General features: G+C 46.1%; 1 protein-coding gene across 1 annotated transcript in view; it reads right to left on the reverse strand.

Moving 5' to 3' along the window:
- APEH (acylaminoacyl-peptide hydrolase) overlaps positions 1-21,321 on the reverse strand; it is an 883,124-nt gene that overhangs the window by 422,067 nt on the left and 439,736 nt on the right. Inside the window, exon 11 of the mRNA XM_086938781.1 lies at positions 8,873-8,933. Within this exon, the coding sequence (XP_086794907.1) occupies positions 8,873-8,933 (61 nt within the window). The remainder of the gene's footprint in view (positions 1-8,872; positions 8,934-21,321) is intronic.

The raw sequence follows: 21,321 nt of genomic DNA on the forward strand, positions 1-21,321 counted from the left end.
TTGCAACCCAGAAGTGAACACTAGGGTGGTTAGACTGGGGAATTGGTCTCCCGGACATTAAAAATCAGTATTGGGCAGCTCAGCTCACTGCTATAAACCAATGTACGTACAGGACGGAGGGAGACCCTGGTTTCCAAATGGATAGATGGCTTCTACCGGGGGTAGCTTTGTGGGGGCTCTATACTCCAATGCAACAAAGCTGAGAGTGACGGCCCACAGGTCACGTGAGCCAGGTTTGGAAAGCAGCTACGAAGAGCTTGGGCTGGCAGGACAGGATCACACTAGCCACACCACTTTGGTACAGCGACCAGCTGGGGAATCTGATTTGTACGAAGAGGTTTGACCACTGGGACCTCATAGGTATATCAAGAGTGGGAGATTTATGGAAGACGGGCGATGGGGTTCCCTTCACCCAACTGCAAATGGAATATGAGCTGGCAAGTACCAAATATTTTAGATACCTACAGATCAGATACGCTTACGCTTTATTAACTGTACTACCTAAGGGTGAGTCACCGCTTGAATCTTCCCCGCTCGAGGTTAGGGTCATAGACGGGCATCTGCCAGAGAAAGCCATATCGCTCACAGATAAAAAGCTAATCAATAACATGGCGTACCCACTATTCCGACTTCGGGCAAAATGGGACTATGACGTTGGGGGGGGGGGGCTGGACGATGAAGAGTGGCTTGTGGCACTGGCCTCCCCTAAAGAGGTGGCAATTTCCTCAAGGCTCCGATTGGTACCGTTGAAAATATTACATAGAATCTACCTTGCCGGTCCCATGCTAGTAAAAATGGGGTATTGCACAGAGGGAGGGGGGCCCAGGAACTGTGGGTATAAGGGCACTTTTATCCACATGCTATGGGAGTGTATCACCATCCAGAGGTAGCGAGCTACATGGAAACCGTATTGGGACAAAAGATTGACTGTAACATCAAGCTGGGTCTTTTAAATGTCAGGGGCCCGACGGACCTGAATTCCAAGGAACAGTTATTGGTGACTCTAGGACGGATGGTTGCAAGAAGAAACATAGCTCGGAAATGGAAGGCGTGTGACCCACCTAGACTGGATGAGTGGGGTAACAATATGGACCGGTGCATGGTGACAGAAAAGGCCATTTACGTATCTAGAGGATGCCCCAACAAGTGGATACAGATCTGGGAGAAGTGGAATGCATTCAGGGGAAGTATATGCGAGCCCCCGCAGATTAGTGATGACATGGGTATAGGAAGGCTAAATGATGGGAGGTAGTGAGAAAGCCAATTTTGGACCAAGTGTTTCATGTTTGCTGCTTGTCATGTGCCAATGTCCTGCCATAATCGCCTGCATACGTTTGCTTCCTGTAATGTCACTTCTTGTCTTTAATAAAATAGAACTATAAAAAAAAGTGGTTTGATTTTATCTTGTTTCTGTTAAGTTGAAATACACTCTATCATGCTTCTGTTTCACAGAATGGGGTATGAACTGTGGTACCTATTCATATTTATCCAACTGGGTCTTTGACCACGTTATACTGTAGGTTGATATCTGCAAAACTCTCAATGAAGAAATGTCAGAACAAAATAATTTGATTGATCAGGAGTAGCGCAGCTAACAGCATCTAACGACTATTTGGTGCAGTACAGATCTTATGTAACCTAACTTTATGTGCCTTATCAGTAGTACTCAATCACAGTGTGCACGGGCTTATTGAAATACTGGCTACATCAGCTATTGCAAAACAGAAGCAGTAACTAATAAATACTGCAAGAGGGGGAGGTGCTTCGCGCGCATCCAAGATGGCCGCGTGAGCTCGGGGCTCCCGAGACTCTAGCCGCCACCGGGAATATCCTATAATCCTGTCCAGGTGAATCAGAATTGAGTGGCAGAAAGGAGGCGGCATCGAATGAAGAATTCCGCGACCGGCTCCGAAATTGGACTGCAAAGTTGTGGGGTCAGCAAGTTTGGGGCCTACGACCGGAAGGCGACCGGGGTCTTGGGTGTACTCCGACCCCGACCCGAGTTGAACAACAGCGGGTTTGGACACCGGAAGTGGCCGATCCAAACCCCATGTTGGTTGCCGGTCGCGGTCGCTTTAGTAGGGGTGACCCCCTCGCCCCCAAACACCTGCACACCAGTTGACAGTGGACGAGTGCGATGGCATTAGATGTGGACGTACCAGAATAGATCACGATCGAACGAATAGAGATCAGAGAGACGAAGTCCCCTGGGAGCTGGCCGAGGTGCTGAGGGACATTTGTGGCTTCGGTGAACGGGCGGCCTTGCTCCGGAAGTTGCGATGGCGACCAGGCCTGAGGCGGAGAAGTCCCAGGCTAAATCTACCAGAGGAGTCCGCCAAGTGCAGTCCAATAAATTGGATCGGTATACGATGCCTAAGGGCTCACCCGTTGGGTGCAAGATGGTGGAGTGGATGCTTCTGGTTCTAATACTGAACTCACACTACATGATGTGATGGCGGCCATCGATAGTGTTAAAACATCTCTGGACCAAAAAATGAAATCGCTGGACCATAAGTTTGATACAGTGACCATTGAGGTCAATCTGATCCAGACCGACCTCACTAAAACGAGTGAAAAGGTGAAGTCCCTAGATATTAAGACGGCAAGCCTGACCGATGACGTGACGGAACTTCAGCAGGAGGTGCGGAGCTTGAAAGCAGCTAGAGAGGCGGCGAGTCGCCAGTTGGATGAGTTCGAAGGGAGGGCCGGAGGAACAATGTGCGTCTTATGGGGGTCCCGGAAAAAGCAGAGGGACGGGCCCCCGACCTGTTCGTTGAGGACATTATTTTGAATCGCCTGCAACCTAAAGGCCTAAGTACCTTTTTTACCGTCCAGAGGGCGCACAGAGTGCCTGGCGGACAGCCGCGCCCGGGCATTTCTCCTCGACCGATGATTGTAAGGATCCTCAACTTTAGGGACAGGGATGTGATCTTGCAGGGCTCCAGGTCAAAGGGGCCGTTGAAGTTGGAAAATTCGACTCTTAACTTCTATCCGGACTTCACCCAGAAAGTACAGAGACAGCGGCAAAGTTTTCTTAGAAATAAGCAGCGGCTTCTGGACAAAGGATATAAGTATGCTATGATGTTCCCTGCTAAGCTCCAAGTTGAGGCCCATGGAAAAGTCTGTTTTTTTGACAATCCTGAGGTGGCATCGGACTGGGTTGATGGTCTTCAGACACAGACAGAGCCACGGGGCGCAGTGGTGAGGAAGAAGGAGAAGCACAGGACCAGTGATCTCATGAACAGCCATAGACTGTGGTGTGGGGGCGGTGGGGTGGGGGGGGGGAGCGATAACTCGATTGTGTGCACACTCTCCTGCTGTGGGATATGGGACCGTGTTTGATTCGGACAGGGGTTGGGGGTCGGGGCGCTGTGCTCCTCCTCATATCTATACTTAGATAGTAGTTTAGTTTGATTATGGGGCGACAGGCACACTGCGAGTTGGGGTCTGGCAAATGCAGAGTGCAGGGGTGCAGGGTGGGGGGGTGGAGGGGGGGATGTTGTGGTATGAGTGTGGTTGTTTTATTTTTTCTCTCTCAGGTGTTGACATTGTAGCGAGACTTGTGTTGCATGGGTGCGGAACCACGTAGAGCTAAGGGGTCTGGGATGAAAATTTTGAGTTGGAACGTTAATGGCCTGGGAGACAAGATTAAGAGAGGGATGGTGAGTCAGTTTATTAGGCGGCTTTCTCCAGATGTAGTGCTTTTACAAGAGACCCATTTAATTAGTAATAAATGTCTGGCACTCCACAAGGGAGGGTACAAGTTAGTGGCGCATGCTGGCTTCACTACTGGTTCCAGGGGTGTTGGGATATTGGTAAAGAACTCCTTCCAGCTGTCGGTGCAGGACACTTGGATTGATCAGAGGGGTAGGTATGTGGGGATATCTGGGCAGGTTGGGGGTCGAACTGTTGTCTTATTGTCGGTGTATGTGCCACCTGGCCTGCAGAACGAAACATATTGCGATCTGGGCAGCGTTTTCCTCTCACTACCTCTGGGCGATTTAGTAATCGGCGGCGAATTTAATTCAGTTTTAGATGGCGAAATGAATCGTAGTCCATCTTGTGTGCTTCGACAATCACAAAAATGGTTGCCGGACTTTCTGGCAGCATTGGGTCTGATTGATAGTTGGCGTGTACGTAACCCGACAGCCATGCATTATACTCATGTCTCGGCGGCTCATGGTAGCCTGTCTAGGCTGGACTATGTGTTGATTCCGGCAGTGATGGCGCCTAATATTCGGGAGGCCCGTTACCTCGGGAGAGGAATATCTGACCATTTCCCGTTGTGGGTGTACCTTGACCTAGAGTTGCCGGCAGTTGGCAGGGTTGCTCCCATTAGTGTGTGACACTTAAAAGATCCCGCCATTAAGAAAGAAGTTCTTCGAATGTCGGATTGTTACTTCCGGGAGAATATAGGATCAGTAGGTTCCACCCAAACCCTTTGGGAAGCGTATAAGACCGTGGCGAGGGGGGAGGTGTTGTCCCTGGTGGCCGGGAAGAAGAAGAAGGCACAAACGGAAATGGTTCGGAAGGAGGCGGAAAATGCACGTTTAGAAGAGAAAGTGACTGAGACACATGCGCCGGCTGATCTTCATCAGTTGCGTCTCCGTGAGGAAGAGTATAGAGTGCTGGCTAGAGATAGGACGGTAGCAAGCCATGCAGCGGTCCAGAGCCGTATTTATGAACATGGAGATAAGGCTGTAAAGTTGATTGCTTGGCTTGAATGTGGAGAGCGGACCTCAGTGTTGGTGCTGGAGTTGGAGGGGTCGGAGTTGCAGATGCTTACAGATCCAAAGGCAGTGGCAGATGAGTTTGCTGATTATTATCAGAAAGTTTATACGGCGGGGAGTGCCTTTACGGTGGCTGACAATTGTGAGATGATCAGGGACATTGCTATGCCTTGTTTGTCAGAGGATGATAGAGGTTTCCTTGATTCCGCACTGACGGAAGATGAGGTTGCCCATGCGATTAGACAGATAAAATCTGGTAAGGCGACTGGTCCGAAAGGGATCCCTATCGAATTGTATAAGTTGAGTGCTAATAAACTAGCTCCATATGTGCGTGCCATGTTTATTGAAAGTAGGGAATGTGGTGAGCTCCCGTATGATCAGCGTATCGCCAATGTAGTGGTTCTCTATAAAGCGGGCAAACCTAAGACGCACTGCTCCTCCTATAGGCCCATATCACTCCTTAATGAGGAATCTAAGATATTGGCTAAGCTCCTGGCGACCAGGTTAGTCAAGGTGATCACGTCTCTGATTCATTCGGACCAGTCTGGCTTTATGCCACGTCGCAATACGGCACTGAATTTGTGTCGGTTACAAGGGGTCCTTGGGGGGGCCTTAAAAATATTGGAACCGACGGTGTTGGTCTCCTTGGACGCTTCAATGGCATTTGATCGGGTGGAGTGGCAGTATTTATTTGCGGTGTTTGAAAAGTTTGGCTTTGCAAGTGAGTTTATCAGTTGGGTGCGCTTATTGTATACTAAACCCCTGGCTAGAGTGATTGTCACCAACTGCAGGTCTCGTGATTTTCAGCTGGGGAGGGGAACTAGACAGGGATGCTCGCTGTCCCCTCTGCTTTTTGCGCTCGCGATGGAACCGTTGGCTGCGTGGGTGCGATGGGATAGGTCGATCAGGGGCTTGCGGTGGACTTCCGACTGGGAAGACAAGATTTCGTTATATGCCGACGATGTGTTGCTCTACCTAAGTAGGCCTAAGGAGTCCTTTGGGGCTTTCCTGGATGTATTGGCTATCTTTGGCAGGTATTCCGGCTTGGTCATCAATTGGGACAAGTCGGTGATCTTTGTAGTGGTCGGGGACCATCCGGTGGTCCCGCGGTCGTGCCCTGTGCGGATTGAGATGACTAGGTTTAGGTATTTGGGTATTTATATTACGCTCGATCCGAAGTTGCGCTATGAGAATAACCTGGCTGCTCCTTTGAGTAGGTGCAGGGCAGACGTGGAACGCTGGAGGTCCCTTCCTCTCTCTTTACTCGGGAGGGCCATTTTGTTTAAAATGATGGCGCTCCCTCGGTTCTTGTATGCACTACGGAACTCGATGGACCCAGTGCCGATGGCTTATTTCAGGGAGATAGAGGCCCTCCAGAGGCAGCTCCTCTGGGGTGGTAGTGCTCGTATAGCTTTTAGCAAGTTGACCCTCCCTTGGTACGATGGTGGGATTGGGCTCCCAGATATTCGTAAGTACTATTGGGCCTCTCAGCTGGCCGCAGTGAACCATATAGTCTATGGGATTCCAGGAGACCCAGGTTATACCATGGACCGGGGTCAAGCCCCCGGAGGGATGATTGATAGAGCTTTATATTCTAGACCTGGTAAATTCCCCTTGACTGGCCCGACTGCCGTTGTGATACGAGTGTGGCATGCGGCTAATAAATGTTTAGGATGGGAGGGTAAACCAATGTTGGCCACCCCTCTGTTCAATTCTGAGAAGTTAGGTTGTATGTGGAAGACTAGGGCTTCGATAAGTGGAACCTCATTGGCATTTCTAGGATTAGGGATGTCTGGGGGAAAGGCGCTGTTCATACGTTTGAGTCCTTGGTGAAACAATATAACCTACATCAAAATGAATATTTCCAATATTAGCAGGTGAGGCATGCCTTAATTACACATGTCCCGATGGGTGCGGTTCTCCCGGAGGCGTCCCCTCTGGAGGACCGGGTACTAGACGGACATATCCCGGAGAAGACAATATCATTGATTTATCGTAAATTTGTGAATCGTTCCGAGGACCCACTGCTAAAGATTCGAGTTCAGTGGTGTGCAGATGGGCTAGAGTTAGACGATGAGGATTGGACTGAGGCAGTGGCTTGTCCCAAAGTAGTTGCTATTCAGATGCGGCTCTGATTGGTGCAGCTGAAGATCCTGCATAGATCTTATATTACGGGGCCGCGCCTGGTACGAGTGGGGCGGGCTGAGAGCGGAGCCTGTAGGTGGGAGTGTGGAGAAGAGGGCACCCTGATGCATACACTGTGGCATTGTGATGTGGTACAGACATACTGGTCCGGAATACATGCTGAATTGGGGGAGGTGTTGGGAATGGAAGTGAAGGCAGAGGCCCGGAGATGTCTGCTGAACGTGTGGGAACCATCTGATTTGAGTGTCTATCAAAAACAGTGGGTTACGTTGACATACATGGAGGCTAAGCGAAATATAGCCCAACTCTGGGGATCTAGCCTGCCGCCCCGGGTCACCAAGTGGGCGGAAGACCTTGATTGGTGCATGTTTAGGGAGAAGTCAGTCTATGTGGCCCGGGGGTGCCCGCGGAAATGGAATAAGATCTAGGGAGCGTGGAATAGTCACCGGGGTAACATTTGTGATCCGCCTGTATCAGGCCTTGATGCAGCACTGCAAGAATCCGATGGACCCTAACTAATAAACTGTGGAGTATTTCGTTCTGTATGGTATTGTAACCTGTGCGTTTACATCGCTGACGTTCACCTGAGAGTTATTTTATGTAATTTTGCTTTATTGTTTAATATAAAGAATATTAAAAAAAATACTGCAAGAGTAATTATGATGATAAAACTATGGGGTGGTTAGAAAGAAGCAATAACACAGACAGAAAGATAAGTAATTAAAATGGTAAATAAAAAACACCTGAGAGCTAAATGGAGTGAAAGTGCAGTGGAAGCAAAGCAAATAAGGAAGTAAAGGTAGAAAGAAAAAGAGGAGAAGGGTGGAAAGAAGTTGCAAGAAGAGTGGAAATAAGGAAAGAAAAAGAAAAGAGGGAAGAACGAAGGAAGAAAAAAGGATGGAAAGAAGGTGAGCGGGAAGAGAAGATGGACGGAACAAATACAAAAGAAAAATGCAAGGAGGGAAAGAAATTAGGAGAGCAGGAAAATAGAATGAAATATTGGAAAGGAGATACAAGAGACGGAAGGAAGAGTAATGGAAGGAAAGAAGGGAAAGAATTAACAAATGGTAGAAATACAAAAAAGAGGGATGGAATGCAGGGGAGAAAAACAAGAGGGTGTGAATAAGAAAGGAAGCAATAAAAAAGAACAAACGAATGACAAGAAAGGAAGGGAAGAAGGAAAGAAAATGAATTAAAAGATGAAGAGGGAATATAGAAAGAATGAGAGATGGAACAAAAAAGGATGACAGAAGGAAAGAAAGAAGGAATGAACAGAACAGAAAGTAGAAAATAATAGAAGGAAGGAAAAAGATGGATAAAAAGGACAAAATAAAAGAAGGATGCAAGAAAGACGGAAGCTACAGGCAAATCCTGCGTTTGACCAAATTCCTTTAAAATGATACTGTAAAATTATTCACTTTGCAAAATTTCTGCGCATTTTTCTTTGAGGAACAATTCTCACTTCTTGATAGGAAGGGTTGGGATTGCTCACTTTGTTTGGTCATTTAGTGTACTATGACTTATAGATGGAGGTATTTTATGTTCTTGGCTACTCCCCTGCCCTCAAGACCACACCCCACTCACTGTGATTAAAGAATGCAATACCAAAGCACTGGTATTACATTTTTGAACTACCACGTCGCTATACAGTTGGGTGGCATGTGCTTGGGTCACAGTGCATGAGATCGGGGCCAGCAATCCAATCTAGTACCTGGTAATCAAATGTACATTTACATATTGGCTCTTGTAGGAATGTCACAGTCTTTATGAAACAAACACTTGGAAACAAAAGCTTTTTGTTTCTTCAACTGTCATGTTTTTGTAATTTTTTGTTTTGGGATGATTACTATAGAAATAATGACAGCAGGGCTTGCAAATGCCAAATATGCAAGATAGATGCCCTCAGATATATTCAGTCAATCCAAGACGGACTACTTTATCATTTAGCTTGCAATTGTTAAACTACAATAAGATGTCTCAAGCAGCAAATCACTCACCTTCTTTTGGCCGGCGCACAATGTCCACAACTGTGGATGTAGCTTTGGTGTACCAGTCATACTGAAAAAAAATATCACCATTCATTAGGGCAAATGCTAGATCAGTACCACAGTCCAAACTAAGTGAGCCACCCATTTTTTTAAAACATACTTTGTTAATGACCATAATAGCAAATTCGATGCAAAGGAATATCCCAAAAGAGACAGTCGTTTTGTACTTACAGTAATTACAGCATATACGTTTCAAGAATCTGTCCTATTACTTCCTTAGTATTTAACAGGAAACGGAGGGTAAATGATATCGGTAGACAATGTGATTAGCAAGCCATTTCAGATATGACGGATAAATGCACAGCATAAAGTAGTTACATTTCCAGGTAACGTGAATAAAGGTTCAACCATGTCCCCACCCTCCCTAACCCACCCAGTCCCTGCTCCTGATCGGTCGATGTCTTCATTATTCATTATGATATGAAAGGGGATGCCATCAATGCAGTACTAGTGAAGTCCACAGTGAACATAGAATACGACGCATGGTTCTTGGTCCGGAAACCCACCATGAACAAGTCGTATTCTGACTCAGTGTGTTATAGGGTTGGGGTACCCCCTGGGAGCAGTAAGTCAAGCGTTTCGAACTCATTTAGCATGATCTCCCAGTCCATGAAAATGTTTTTTTTTCAAAGGCCTCTTACTTCTTCTCTCCAGAGGGCTGCACCCTCTGCCTTTCCCCATTGTATCATGCCATCTTGCCAGCTGGATAATGTTGGCCATCTAGGGGATTTCCACCTCATGGTGGGGGATCTAATTGCTAATATGAGGGCAAAGTCTGTAAACTTTAGTGATACCTTCTATACCTTTGAACGTTGACGGAGGCCCACAAGGCAGGACAGGCCATCCTCCGATAGAGGAATATGTGTGACATCAGTCAGGGAGTGACGAACCCCCTCCCAGTAACCCCGGAGAGGAGGGTAGGACCACAGAATATGGAGGAAGTCAGCCTCCTCTCCTTGACATCGGGGACAGCAGTGTGAGGCGTCGGGGAACATGCGGTGAATCCGCTTGGGGGTGAGATACGATCTGTGAAGAACCATAGTCTGAATGTACTTTAGTTTGGCATTAAGGGAAACTCTTTTTGGGTGATCGAGCATACTCTGCCATGTTTTGTCAGTGATTTCCGTGGCAGAGTACTCAGCCCACTGTCCTCTAAGTGAGGAAAGTGAGATCGCACTGTGTGCCCTTATACCAATGTATAACCAATGTACCAGGTGTCCCCCATTACCCATGTTGTATAAGAGATGTACCAGGTCGTGCTGTGGGGGTTCACTGCGCTGTGGGGCCCATGTGTTTTTAATGTAGTGGGCTGCCCTAGTGTGCAATAAGTAGAGCTGTGCTGGTGCGCCTGTACTCTGCAGGAAGGAGTCGTGGTCTAATTGGCCACCGTCACCAAAGAACGCCCCAAAGTCCTCCACCCCTGCCTCCAACCATCCAGTATCCTGGCCTTCGTGAGTCTGCCTTGCGGGGTGGGTTTACCTAGGAGGGGGATAGTCGGCGAGTAGGGGACTACCTGGGAGGTATAAGATAGTGCCTTCTTCCAGCAGTGTAGGGCCGTCTGTAATAGGGGGGGTCTGTCCCTGGGAATTTTGGCCTTGGGTAGGAGCAAGGAGTGCAGTACGCCCTAGTCCAGTTCCCTAGGTGTGAACCCGACTTTCTGTAAATTTCTCTCCGCAGTCCAGAAGGACAGCCATTGGAGTTGGCTAGCATAGTAATAGGCCCTGAAGTCAGGTACTCCCAGTCCATCGCTGCTTGTCCCTAGTTGGAGTTAACGTAGACTTATACGTCTGCGGCCCTTTCCCAAAATAAGATCTACCAGTATGGTATTCAATGTATCAAAAATAGACTGTGGGATCACGACCGGTAGATTCACAAAGTAGTATAGTAGGCGAGGGAGCATCACCATCTTTGAGATCGCGATACGGCCCATCACTGACAACGGCAGGGAGGACCAGAAGGCCCCACTAGCACGAAGGGCCGTTAAGGCTCGCACTATATTACCTTCAATTTGATCCTCTTGTGTTCTATTGATTTGGATCCCTAAGTATTTAAAGGTGGTGGGGGCCACTGGCAAGCTATAGTCGCCAAACAGCCAGTTATTTGGGTATTGTGCGTCCCTGAAAAAGAATGCCACAGATTTCCCTACGTTTATGGCCAGGCCAGAGAGACGCTCGAAAGGGTAAAAATATCAGGAAGAGGAGCATTCTCGGCTGTCAGGTCCCGTAAATACAATAGGATGTCGTCAGCATAGATGGACGTTAAGTGAGTCGCACCATCTATAGGTATGCCCAGCCGCTCAGCCGACTCGCTGAGCGCTATTGCCAGGGGTTCCAGTGCAAGAACGAACAAAAGTGGGGATAACGGACATCCCTGCCGCGTGCTCCTGTGAATCATATATTGATTAGAGATATAACCTCCTGTATGGGATTGGGCTGTGGGGGAAGTATATAATAGGCGTATCCATTTGAGATCTGTTTCTGGGAATCCAAAACGTTGGAGAGCTGCGAACATATATCCCCACGAGAGGCCTGTCGGAGGTCGAGTGCTATGCAACCCGCAGTCTGGTAAGCCCGCGGAGTGGCCTTCATTACATAATGTAGTCACCTGGTGTTGAGAGATGTGCTTCAATTTGGCAGAAATCCGCACTGGACAGTATGTATGAGTGCATTGAGGTAGGGCTGTATGCGATTGGAGAGCGCCATACGTAAGATTTTGTATTCAGTAGCCAGCAGGGAGAGGGGTCTATAATTAGGCAAGTCAAGGCTATCGGGGCCTGGTTTGGGTATGGATGTGACCAGTGCTTGCATGGTGGTGTGTGGTAGATGGCCAGCCTAAAAAGCAGCTTTATATACTACTTCCAGCATAGGTACCAGGGTCTCCGAGTATGTGTGGTAGAACTCAATGGTTAGCCCGTCTATCCCAGGTGCTTTATTACGATTTAGACCTTTTATCGCAGCTCGAATTTCTGGTTGGGTTAGAGGACCATCCAACCCCTTTTGTATCTCATCAGAAAGTAGCGGAATGGGTAAATCCTGCAAGGATTCCGCAATGGAGGAGTATTCCACAGGTGCGGGTGCAGCATAGAGTGTGTTAAGGTAATCATGGAAGGCTGAGTTCATTTCCTGTTGGGTATAGACTATATGTCCATTGGGAGTACGAATGCTAGTTATAACCAGTGGGTCGGGCGTGTCCCGGACTATGCGTGCTAGCAGCGTGCCAGACCTGTCTGCCTCAGTATGTTTGCATTGCAGGAATGCTTTATGATCAATCATTCTTAGTGTTTCTAGCGTTTCGGCGTGTTCAATACGGGCGGTCTGGAGCTCCTCTTTTTTGTCTGAATCTGCCACTACTTCTCGTTATAGCGTGGTCATCCGTTGTTCGGCTCTGAGTAATTTATGGTGTGTTTCCTGCCGTACCCCCACTAATTAACCTATAGATGCTCCCCTCACCACCACCTTCAGTGCGTCCCATTCGATCAAATTAGAAGAGGCTGTGTTCAGTTTACTGGCAGTCGTGCCGTGAAGGGGGGGGAGATCTGTCTAGGGTAATGTCCAGTACTGCGATCCAGTCTCCTCCCAACACCCAGGGGATACCCTACCAGTCTACCAGCGCCTCACCTAGCCTCTGCAGAAAGCGGTCCTGTTCGAAGTTAGGGGCATAAACACTGGCCAGGATCACCAGGGATCTGTCTAGTGTGCCTTTTAACAGTATGTACCTTGCTTGATCATCGACCCGGCATTCCAGTTCAACAAACGGAACCCCATGACGTACCCAAATAGTCACTCCCCTGGCGAATGCCGAGTAGTTAGTGGAGTAAATCTGTCCCCTCCATTTTTTGCGAGTTTTTTGTGTCTCTGACTCAGTTAAGTGGGATTCCAGAAGGAATACTATGTGTGCCCTGAGCCTAAGAAGGAATGCATGTACACAATGTCATTTCTGGACTGTTCTCAACCCCCGAACATTCCATGTGAGTAAGTTGTAAGACCCTAAAGTGGGGTTAGTACTTGGCATGGCACTGCATATAGGAAGCAGCCCCAGGTGCATGGAGCTGAAATATCGATACCGACCAAGAGTCCCATTCCCCATGAACATAAACAAAACATGGCTCAGTGCCTGAACTGCACTGGGCCCAGCTAGAAATCACAAAAAAAATAGAACTAATAACGGTGCATACGCTGTTAAGGGGGTCGTCGCCATTTATCATGGTCACGTATACATTAAGGTTGGCTGCCTGGTGGCTCTAAGGCCTGGCCGAGGGGGGTGGTAGTGAGACATGTCATAGACAGCTTTCCCGCAGTAAATGACCCTTTACTTGCTAGCCTCGGAGCCCCTGCAAAGCATAGCCTATTTGTCTGCAGATAAAGGCAGTCTAACCATACAATCTTAACTATGACCTCAACTCACCACATCTCAATAATGGTTAGAGACATAATGATATTGCTCAAATATAGGAACACAGAATAAAAGGATATGAGGGATGCAGGGGACTGCAGTCTATGCCGTCTGCATTAGCACTTCTCTAAACTTAGTTCCGGAAGTGCTCCAAGCTTGTCGAGTGGCCTCGTCATCTGTCAATTATCGATTAAGTCGTCCGCCGCCCTGGGGGTAATCGTTGGGAAAAGAGTTATACTATGTTCAGAATCAGAGTTCAGGGTGCTGTCCTCCGAGTCCGTGGGAATTTTGATGGAGTCTTCACGAAAGGCCCCTGCAACGGCAAGAGATCCTTCCTGGTCCTGGCGTTGTTGTTCACGCGATGGTCCTGCATTTCCTTTCCCACAAAAAGGAGTCTGAGATCGTCAGGATCCTGGGTTCAAGAGCTTGCCAGAGCTTTGCGAGGAGAAGTCCGAGTGGCTGCATTGGCTGGCTCCAAGGCACATAACTTCAAGCCATTCCTCGACGTCTGCGGGACTTTCGAAGAAGTGAGTTTTCTTATCATAAATAACCTTCAGCCTGGCCGGATACAGGAGTGCATACGTTTTTTATTTATTTTTTTACTTTATTTTTCCAATTTTCAACATATGACATGACAATACATGGTCACAGTATACACAGTGAAGTATTATACAGCATCAATAGTTCCTTAAAGCAATCGTCCATTGTACAGCACATTAAGTGACATCACACAATGAAGTGGCACAGTACTAACAAATATGAAGCACAGAGGCATGCACAGGAGTTATGTGGAGTGTGTTAGGAGCAATGGGACATTTAGAGACCACATCGATAGACCCAGGCACCCTTGGTAGAAAAATTAAAAAGGAAAAAGAAAGGAAGCATTCAGGTGCCCGTCGGTGAGGCATTGGGCGGCTCATCGCGCTTTGGGAAAGAAGGTATCCCTGAAGAGGACCCCATTTGTCTCTGGGTTTGGAAGCATGAGGTAGCAATTCGGCATATGTGGTGATTTGTTCTTGACAGTATACTGCTATTTGCATGACTTGTGATCAAACATACACTTCAGGCACTACTTTCTTCACGCTACATAGATCCTCCAGTTGTTATCATGCTTTTCACTCTTGATCTGCACTATACATCGTCCATGATTAATCTTTAGTATAGTCCTGTATTTTTCATATTTTTAAGTTATACCACGTTGCTGCATGACCCGAGCTATCTTATCACCCGGTTTATATCGAACTTATGGGCACCACGCATGATCACGTTGATGGAGCAATGATTCACACGTAAAGGGACTTGCTCACATTCAAGAACCTCGCATAATCAATAATGTCATTAATCAACCTGTTTTGTCATTAATAATGCACTTTCACACAACACGCGGGTGTCCCAGAGATGCTTGCCTATGTGTCTATTAATCTTAACGAAGCTTGCATACTACAGGATCGCTGCTTTGCAGAAATCTAGTCTGCGCATGCGTCGGTCATACCCATGTGATGTGACGCACTCGTAGTTCTGGAGGGATTTTTCGCACATGCGCATTACTGCTAAAAATGGCCGCTTTGTTTTTAACATGCTCTCTGCTTGCTACTGCCGCTTTTGCTCAGCTGTCTATTTCCGCCTAAACCTCTAATGCTACAGATATTATAAAGTAAGGGGTGCAGTGAAGCTAATCCCGGTATACAGTGTATTCATTTTTTCTGTGTTTCTAATTTGTTTTTACTTACTTTTCATGTACCGCGTATCTGTGGGCCTGGGAGTGGGGAGCCTCTCCATCTTAGAAGTCTGACAGGGACTCACCACGTGACATGAGAAACGAAGTCTTGCAACAGTGGAACTCAGCCAGCTGGCTGCCGACACTGAGATGCTCATGGGAACCTACCCTTTGCCCTAGGAGAAGACTTCGACTTGTACCTGAAATGTATCAAATTATGTGATAATGTTTGTGTGCTTCATTGTACTCTTTACACGTATGCCATGGGAGCTGGAATGTAAGGGGTGGGTACGAAAAATTAAATATTCATTGTGGGAACACTAAATCCTAGGTGGTGACAGTGACCTAACCACCTCTCTTGTCCAATCCAAAGTTGGGGATCCTGTCATTGCAACATTTATGGGTGGTCCATGGACCCGAAAACAGTATAACTAGCCTAGTTTTAGATAGAGAAATTGTCCGACTTGTCCGAGTAGCTGACCTGTCACTGACCCTATGAATGCTATAGGTGATTGATACAGAGAGCTGCGGAGCACTCTGTCTGTAATTTCCACAAACTCCAAGGGGTGGAATAGTCTTAAGTGCTGGCGAAGCACTTTGTTGGGAGATTCGAGAACCCAATCGGGGTTACTGGCGGATTCCGTGCAGTGAGGGAGTAGCGCAGGCGTTGCATCCGAAGCTGCCGTGTTGGTCGTGCCCTTTGATGAGCCCAGTCCTGATCCAAATCCTGAGGGGTATCCTGTCCTGTCTGTCCATGAGCTGTACCTGCTCGCCTACCGGCATCCTAAGTCCTTGAGGGTCCTTGTCCTTGCCTTTTCCCAAACTGACCTGTGGCCTGGGTTAGTCCTCATTCCCGTCCTAGGTAAATATAATTGTGGGTGTCTGTCTATCTATTCTCTCTTCTTCTTTTCCTTTTAATAAAGCATCTTTGCCTATGTAATTTTCCCTGTCTTTTCCAAAAGACTTACATGCAAACTGTTTTATTAGCTATGTTCCATTTTTCCTCTACCTGTAGGATATTATTGAACTGTTTATTTGCTTAAATGATAGTTAGAATAAGGATTTGTTTAAACCACATGTAGCAAAACTAGTACTCTACTAAATAGTATGTTCTTTCCCATTTTTCCTGCCTTAGTGTAAGCCTGAAAACTGAATAGCATGTTCCCTGTTACCCTTTCCCTGTAGTTTTCACTCGCACTAAATGGTGCTCACTCTCATTCATAGTTATATTATAGTTCTAATTCTAGTTATTGACATTCTAATCTGTATCAATTTTATTCTCATGGCATTTGGATTTTAAATTTTACTATATAAAAAGTCTTGAAAACCTTTCAGGTGTCTGTGGCCATTACAAATCGTAAATTGTTATGCAAATGTATTAGGTATTTTTGTTAGTCTTATCTCCTACCCACTGCTAGCTCCTGATTCGTCGAGAAAATAGGTACCTGTGGCAAGGTGGTAAGTCAGGTACTCTGGAAATAGTAATAAGGAAAACACAAAGAATTGCTGATAGTAACGTGTAAACTCGTCCAATTCACAAAAGTGCAGTCAGGAAACACGTCATGGGCCCAATGCGTGTAATTTGGTGAACTAAAGAGTTGGACGACCTGCACGCTCTATCAGTAATTTTCTGATAGCAGTAGAATGGTTAGGATTAGTTAAAATAGGTAGATAAGATAGCTTCTGATAAATTGCGAAAAATAAAATGTGCTGCTAAAATGTTATTGCTGATAAAATAAGTTTTTCTATTATTACTTTGAAAATGTTATAAAATGTTTTGAAATAAGATTTTATGAAATGCTGCTATATTATTATATGTGATTAACAAAATTGTGAGTGAATTGTTCTATGTTGTTGGGAATCCCCGGGGAAATAGAATAGCAAGTGGTGAGTAGAATCCACTTGGCTGTGAGGTCACTGGCTGGGAGGAAGATTAGTGCCGGGTTAGGCAGAACTGGAAGCGCTAATTAGGATTTTTCTGAATGAATTATTGAATAAATGATAGCTACGAATCCACTGTTGAAATTCCCGTTGTGATATCACCTTGTAAGGGTCACATAAGGAAGGAGTAGTAGGTTCTTCGGAGCTTGAGTGATAGCAAAGGAGTCCGCTGGTGAAACCTTTGACTTAGTATATATCCCAGAAAGAAGTGGATGAGTCAAAGAAGTAGTAGGTTCTCTAATGCTCGTGTGAGAAGATAGGCAGAAAGATCTATCTGTAGTGAATGAAAAGTAGACAGAAGTGGTTTACTTGCAGTGAGAGAAAAACCTTTTTCCTTTTTAAAACCCTTGAGCACAGTGGCGAAAGTTATACGTTGTTAACTAAATTGAGCACTTGCACTTTAAGAAAAATTCAAAGTTTCCGTCACCTTGTGAAGGAGGGAGTCGGTCGCAAGGCTACACTGACGTCACTCCGTGCCGCGCTGGTATTGGTTGAGCCAGCGGGTGTGTAGAGAAGCTAGAATTGTAAGGGAGGGGCGAGTGCCGAAGCGTGAGACCGTGTCTCGCGATGGGGCCGTGCACCCATTGGTCGAGAGTATTTGCAACCTCTGTACTGATTGGTTGCTGTGAATTGAAAGACGTGGTAGCATTGGAAGCATCATAGTAAACAAAAGTTAATCAATCCGAGCTTGAAGACAGTTTGGAGAGGTGTATGTGGTATCCCGAATTCTTACCTGATCCGAAAAATCTAGGTTTTCATAAGGAACAAATGCTAAGAGGTAGACCTTACAATTTGTACGGAAACAAGAGAAAAATGGCATTTGCCGAAAAGATTAAGAATTATTTCAAGAAAGACAAGCCCATCAGAACTAGAGAGGGTGTAATCATTCCACCACCTAATACTCCTGCATCATTTATGATGTTTGACAAAGGGTATCATACCTGTGTATGGTTGGAGAATTGGGTAAAGTATACTGAAGATGACGGAGTCTTAGCATTTCCCCTCGATGGTACCTTTAATAGTAGAATCATGTTTAACTTGAGGACCCGAATGAATGACTTGCACCCCAGACCCAGATTAACGCAATATGAAGCTTTAGAGGAATGGGAGATTGAGGCTCTAGAGCAAGACAGACCCCGAATGGATAAGGGAGTGAGCAAATGGTAGCCAAAATTGCAGCGGGAAACAAAGGAGAAAAAGATGAAACAGTGGAGACAGAATATGATGGTCGAGGGACTATTTCCAGTGTTTGGTAAAACCCGACATTTAATGGCTATGGGGGTTCAGAAGATGAATACCTGGAAGATTTATTAATGAAAAATCCACCTCCCTATGCTGAAGAGTCTGGGCCCCTAAGCTCGAAAAATCCATTTTTCCGACATCCTAGAAGTAGAAGGGCCAGTGAGACAGATGTAGCTGGTACTGGTAGTAAACTCAGTGGTAATGATGGATTTTGTAGGCCTGGCACAGGGATCCCAAATTACCGACCCTTTGATGATGAACAACCAGGTTTGGCAATCCCAACTGCCCCGAGTATATACCCTCCATTAGTACCCCAAGTAATGCATGACAACTCTATGGAAAGGGTTTTACATGAACGAGAAAAGGAAGCATTGATTAAACAGCGAAATGAACTAATTCAGACTATAGCTCAGATAAATCCCAGTCCTGAAGCATTGACAATTCCAGTCACTATTGGTCCAGTTGTTCCTCTTTATGGGGATAGACAGGTTGGTCCAAGAACTCCCGTTATTACGCCAATTGTAGCACCGCCTAGAAAAGAGCCGCTCATAGTCGATGATCAGGCAAGCGAATGTGAGTCTGTGGTCTCCCTGATGGATCTACCCATAAGGGAACCTGAAACCAGTGTACCACGGTCGGGAAACCAGACTAAGGCAAAGGAGGTCCTGATAGAAACAGCTTCAGGTACCCGGAGTGCCACTGTAGTGACTCCAGAAGAAATAGAACGATGGTCCAGAGAAATGGAAAAAGAAACTCCTCAGCCGAAACCATTAGATATATACAAGCTAAGAATAGAGCTGGAGGAACTGACGGCTGGGAATGTAGGATTAGACAGGTTAAATACCTTTGATGAGGAAGAATTGTTGTTCCTATGCAAAAGCCTTACCCGGAACACTAGAGTGTTCCATGAAAAATTAATGGACACAGCCGCAAGTATGGGAATAGATGTTAGTCGATCCAAGGTACTACAGAAACCCTACCGAGCCGAATTTTCCGACAAAGATTTAGAAAATATGAATGTGTCAGGGAAGAAGATACAGATAAAGGAATTGCTGAACATAATACAGAAATGGGGAGATCTAGACAAGTGGAAAGCCAGGTGGGCAAAGAAAAAGGAAGACAGTAAGGCCAAACCAAAGACTTCTGAATATGTTCTAAAGGAAGTGGACAAGGCAGAAAATCTGTATCCCATGAGAGAAGTACCAGGTGGGAAATATGTACATGTCCCATGGTCCCGACAGGATATTGTGTCCTTTACAAATGACTTCCCAAAATTAAGAGAGAAACCTGTGGAAAGGTATCGGCAGGTTGAGCGATTCGTGAAGGTTCAAAAATGTCTCCTGAAGGACCTGGATGGGTTCTTTGACATTGTAGTTCCGGTAGATTTGTGGACAGAATGAAAAATTGCAGTTGATTGGCCCAGTGAAGAATATGAGAGAGACTCCAGAACCGGAGCTCCCTCGCCAGAGGTAATGAGAAACTATGATAAAGTCATACAATACTTAAAAGAGAAAGTGCCAGCAAAAGAAACTGATTGGACCCGAATAGATAGAACTACCCAAAATCGTGATGAAACAGTGCACTCCTACTATGAACGACTACTACAGGTTTTTAAAACCTACAGTGGAATCGATAATATTGAAATGAAGGATATGACCCATTTCAATTACCGATTCGTGTTGGGGTTGAGGCCTGAAATATCCCAGTGGATCAGGGATAATAAAATCTGTTGGCAGGGAAAACCCATAGATGAGGTCCTCAAGTACGCTAAGTACTGTGAGGATGAGTTGGAGAACAAAAGAAAAGCCCTGAAGGAGAAGGTGATGTGGGCACAAGTAAAATTGGCCGAACAACAAGAGGAACAGTTAAGTAAAATGAATAATAATGTTCAAAACACTACCTCTGGGGGAGGGTGGAAGCTTTGAGTAAAAATGAGTAAAGAAGAAGCCAAAAAGAAATTTCCCTGTCACGGGTGCGGTCAGATAGGGCACTGGAGAGACGAGTGTCCACATTTGCAGGCTGGTAATGCCCCCATAAATGGTTTAAATCCACAGGTGCAGAAAGAGGGGCCACAAAAGAACCAGCAACAGGTAAAACAGAATCAGTTGCCTCGATCTCCTAGACCTAACTATAAGAACCAAGCTCAGCAGAATGAGGGGGTCGAGGTATGGGAAGGAGGGGATGAGAGAAATGCAGCAACTTCGCAATTCCTGTTAAATGATACATTCCTCTTTGATGAACCATACTGATGGGGCCTGAGGGGGGAGGACGAGGAGTGCGTGCTTGGCGCCTCCTTACCGGTAGACCAGACAGGGCCATACATTGAAGGAAAGGTTGAAGGAAATGACGTCACCTTTCTGTTGGACACTGGTGCTACCCGTTCTACTGTGAGAACAGCAGACATTCCAAACCTACCCCTCTCGGGAGAAGCCATCCAAGTAGTGGGCGTGTCAAATCAGATAATCAGTACTCCAGTAACTGAACCAATGGAGATTTCTATAGGGAACTTTAAAGAAATGCACAGATTTGTTGTCTGTGACTCTATTCCTGTGAATCTACTGGGACGTGATTTGTTGTGCAAAATGAACTGTACCATCTTTTGCACACCAAAAGGCGTCCGAAATTCAGACCCCAGATATTGATGGACTGTACAAATTGATGTTACTGGGGCCCGACACAGAAATTAAGACACTGACAATGCAGGACTTGCCTGAAGAGCTCCAACAAAAGGTGATACCCGATGTGTGGGATTTCACTGGGAGAGATGTGAGATTAATGGCAAATGTGGACCCAGTTAAAATAGCCATTAAGACAAATGCTGTTTACCCGAAAACCAGACCGTATAAAATGAGTGCAGAAGTGAAAGCTGGAGTTGCTATTGAAGTAAAAAGGTTGCTAGAGGCAAACATAATACAGGAAGTAATGAGCAGTCCTTGTAATTCACCCATAATTGGAATTAAAAAGCCTAGTGGAAAGTACAGGGTAGTACAGGACCTGCGAAAGGTAAACCAGATTGTTGTACCTTGCTGTCCTATTGTGCCGAACCCTGCAGTGATCTTGTACCAGATTCCATGGAATGCGGAATGGTTTACCGTTATAGACTTAT

The sequence above is a fragment of the Lissotriton vulgaris genome, chromosome 9 (assembly GCF_964263255.1).
Source record: "Lissotriton vulgaris chromosome 9, aLisVul1.2, whole genome shotgun sequence".
Classification (NCBI taxonomy): Eukaryota; Metazoa; Chordata; class Amphibia; order Caudata; family Salamandridae; genus Lissotriton; species Lissotriton vulgaris.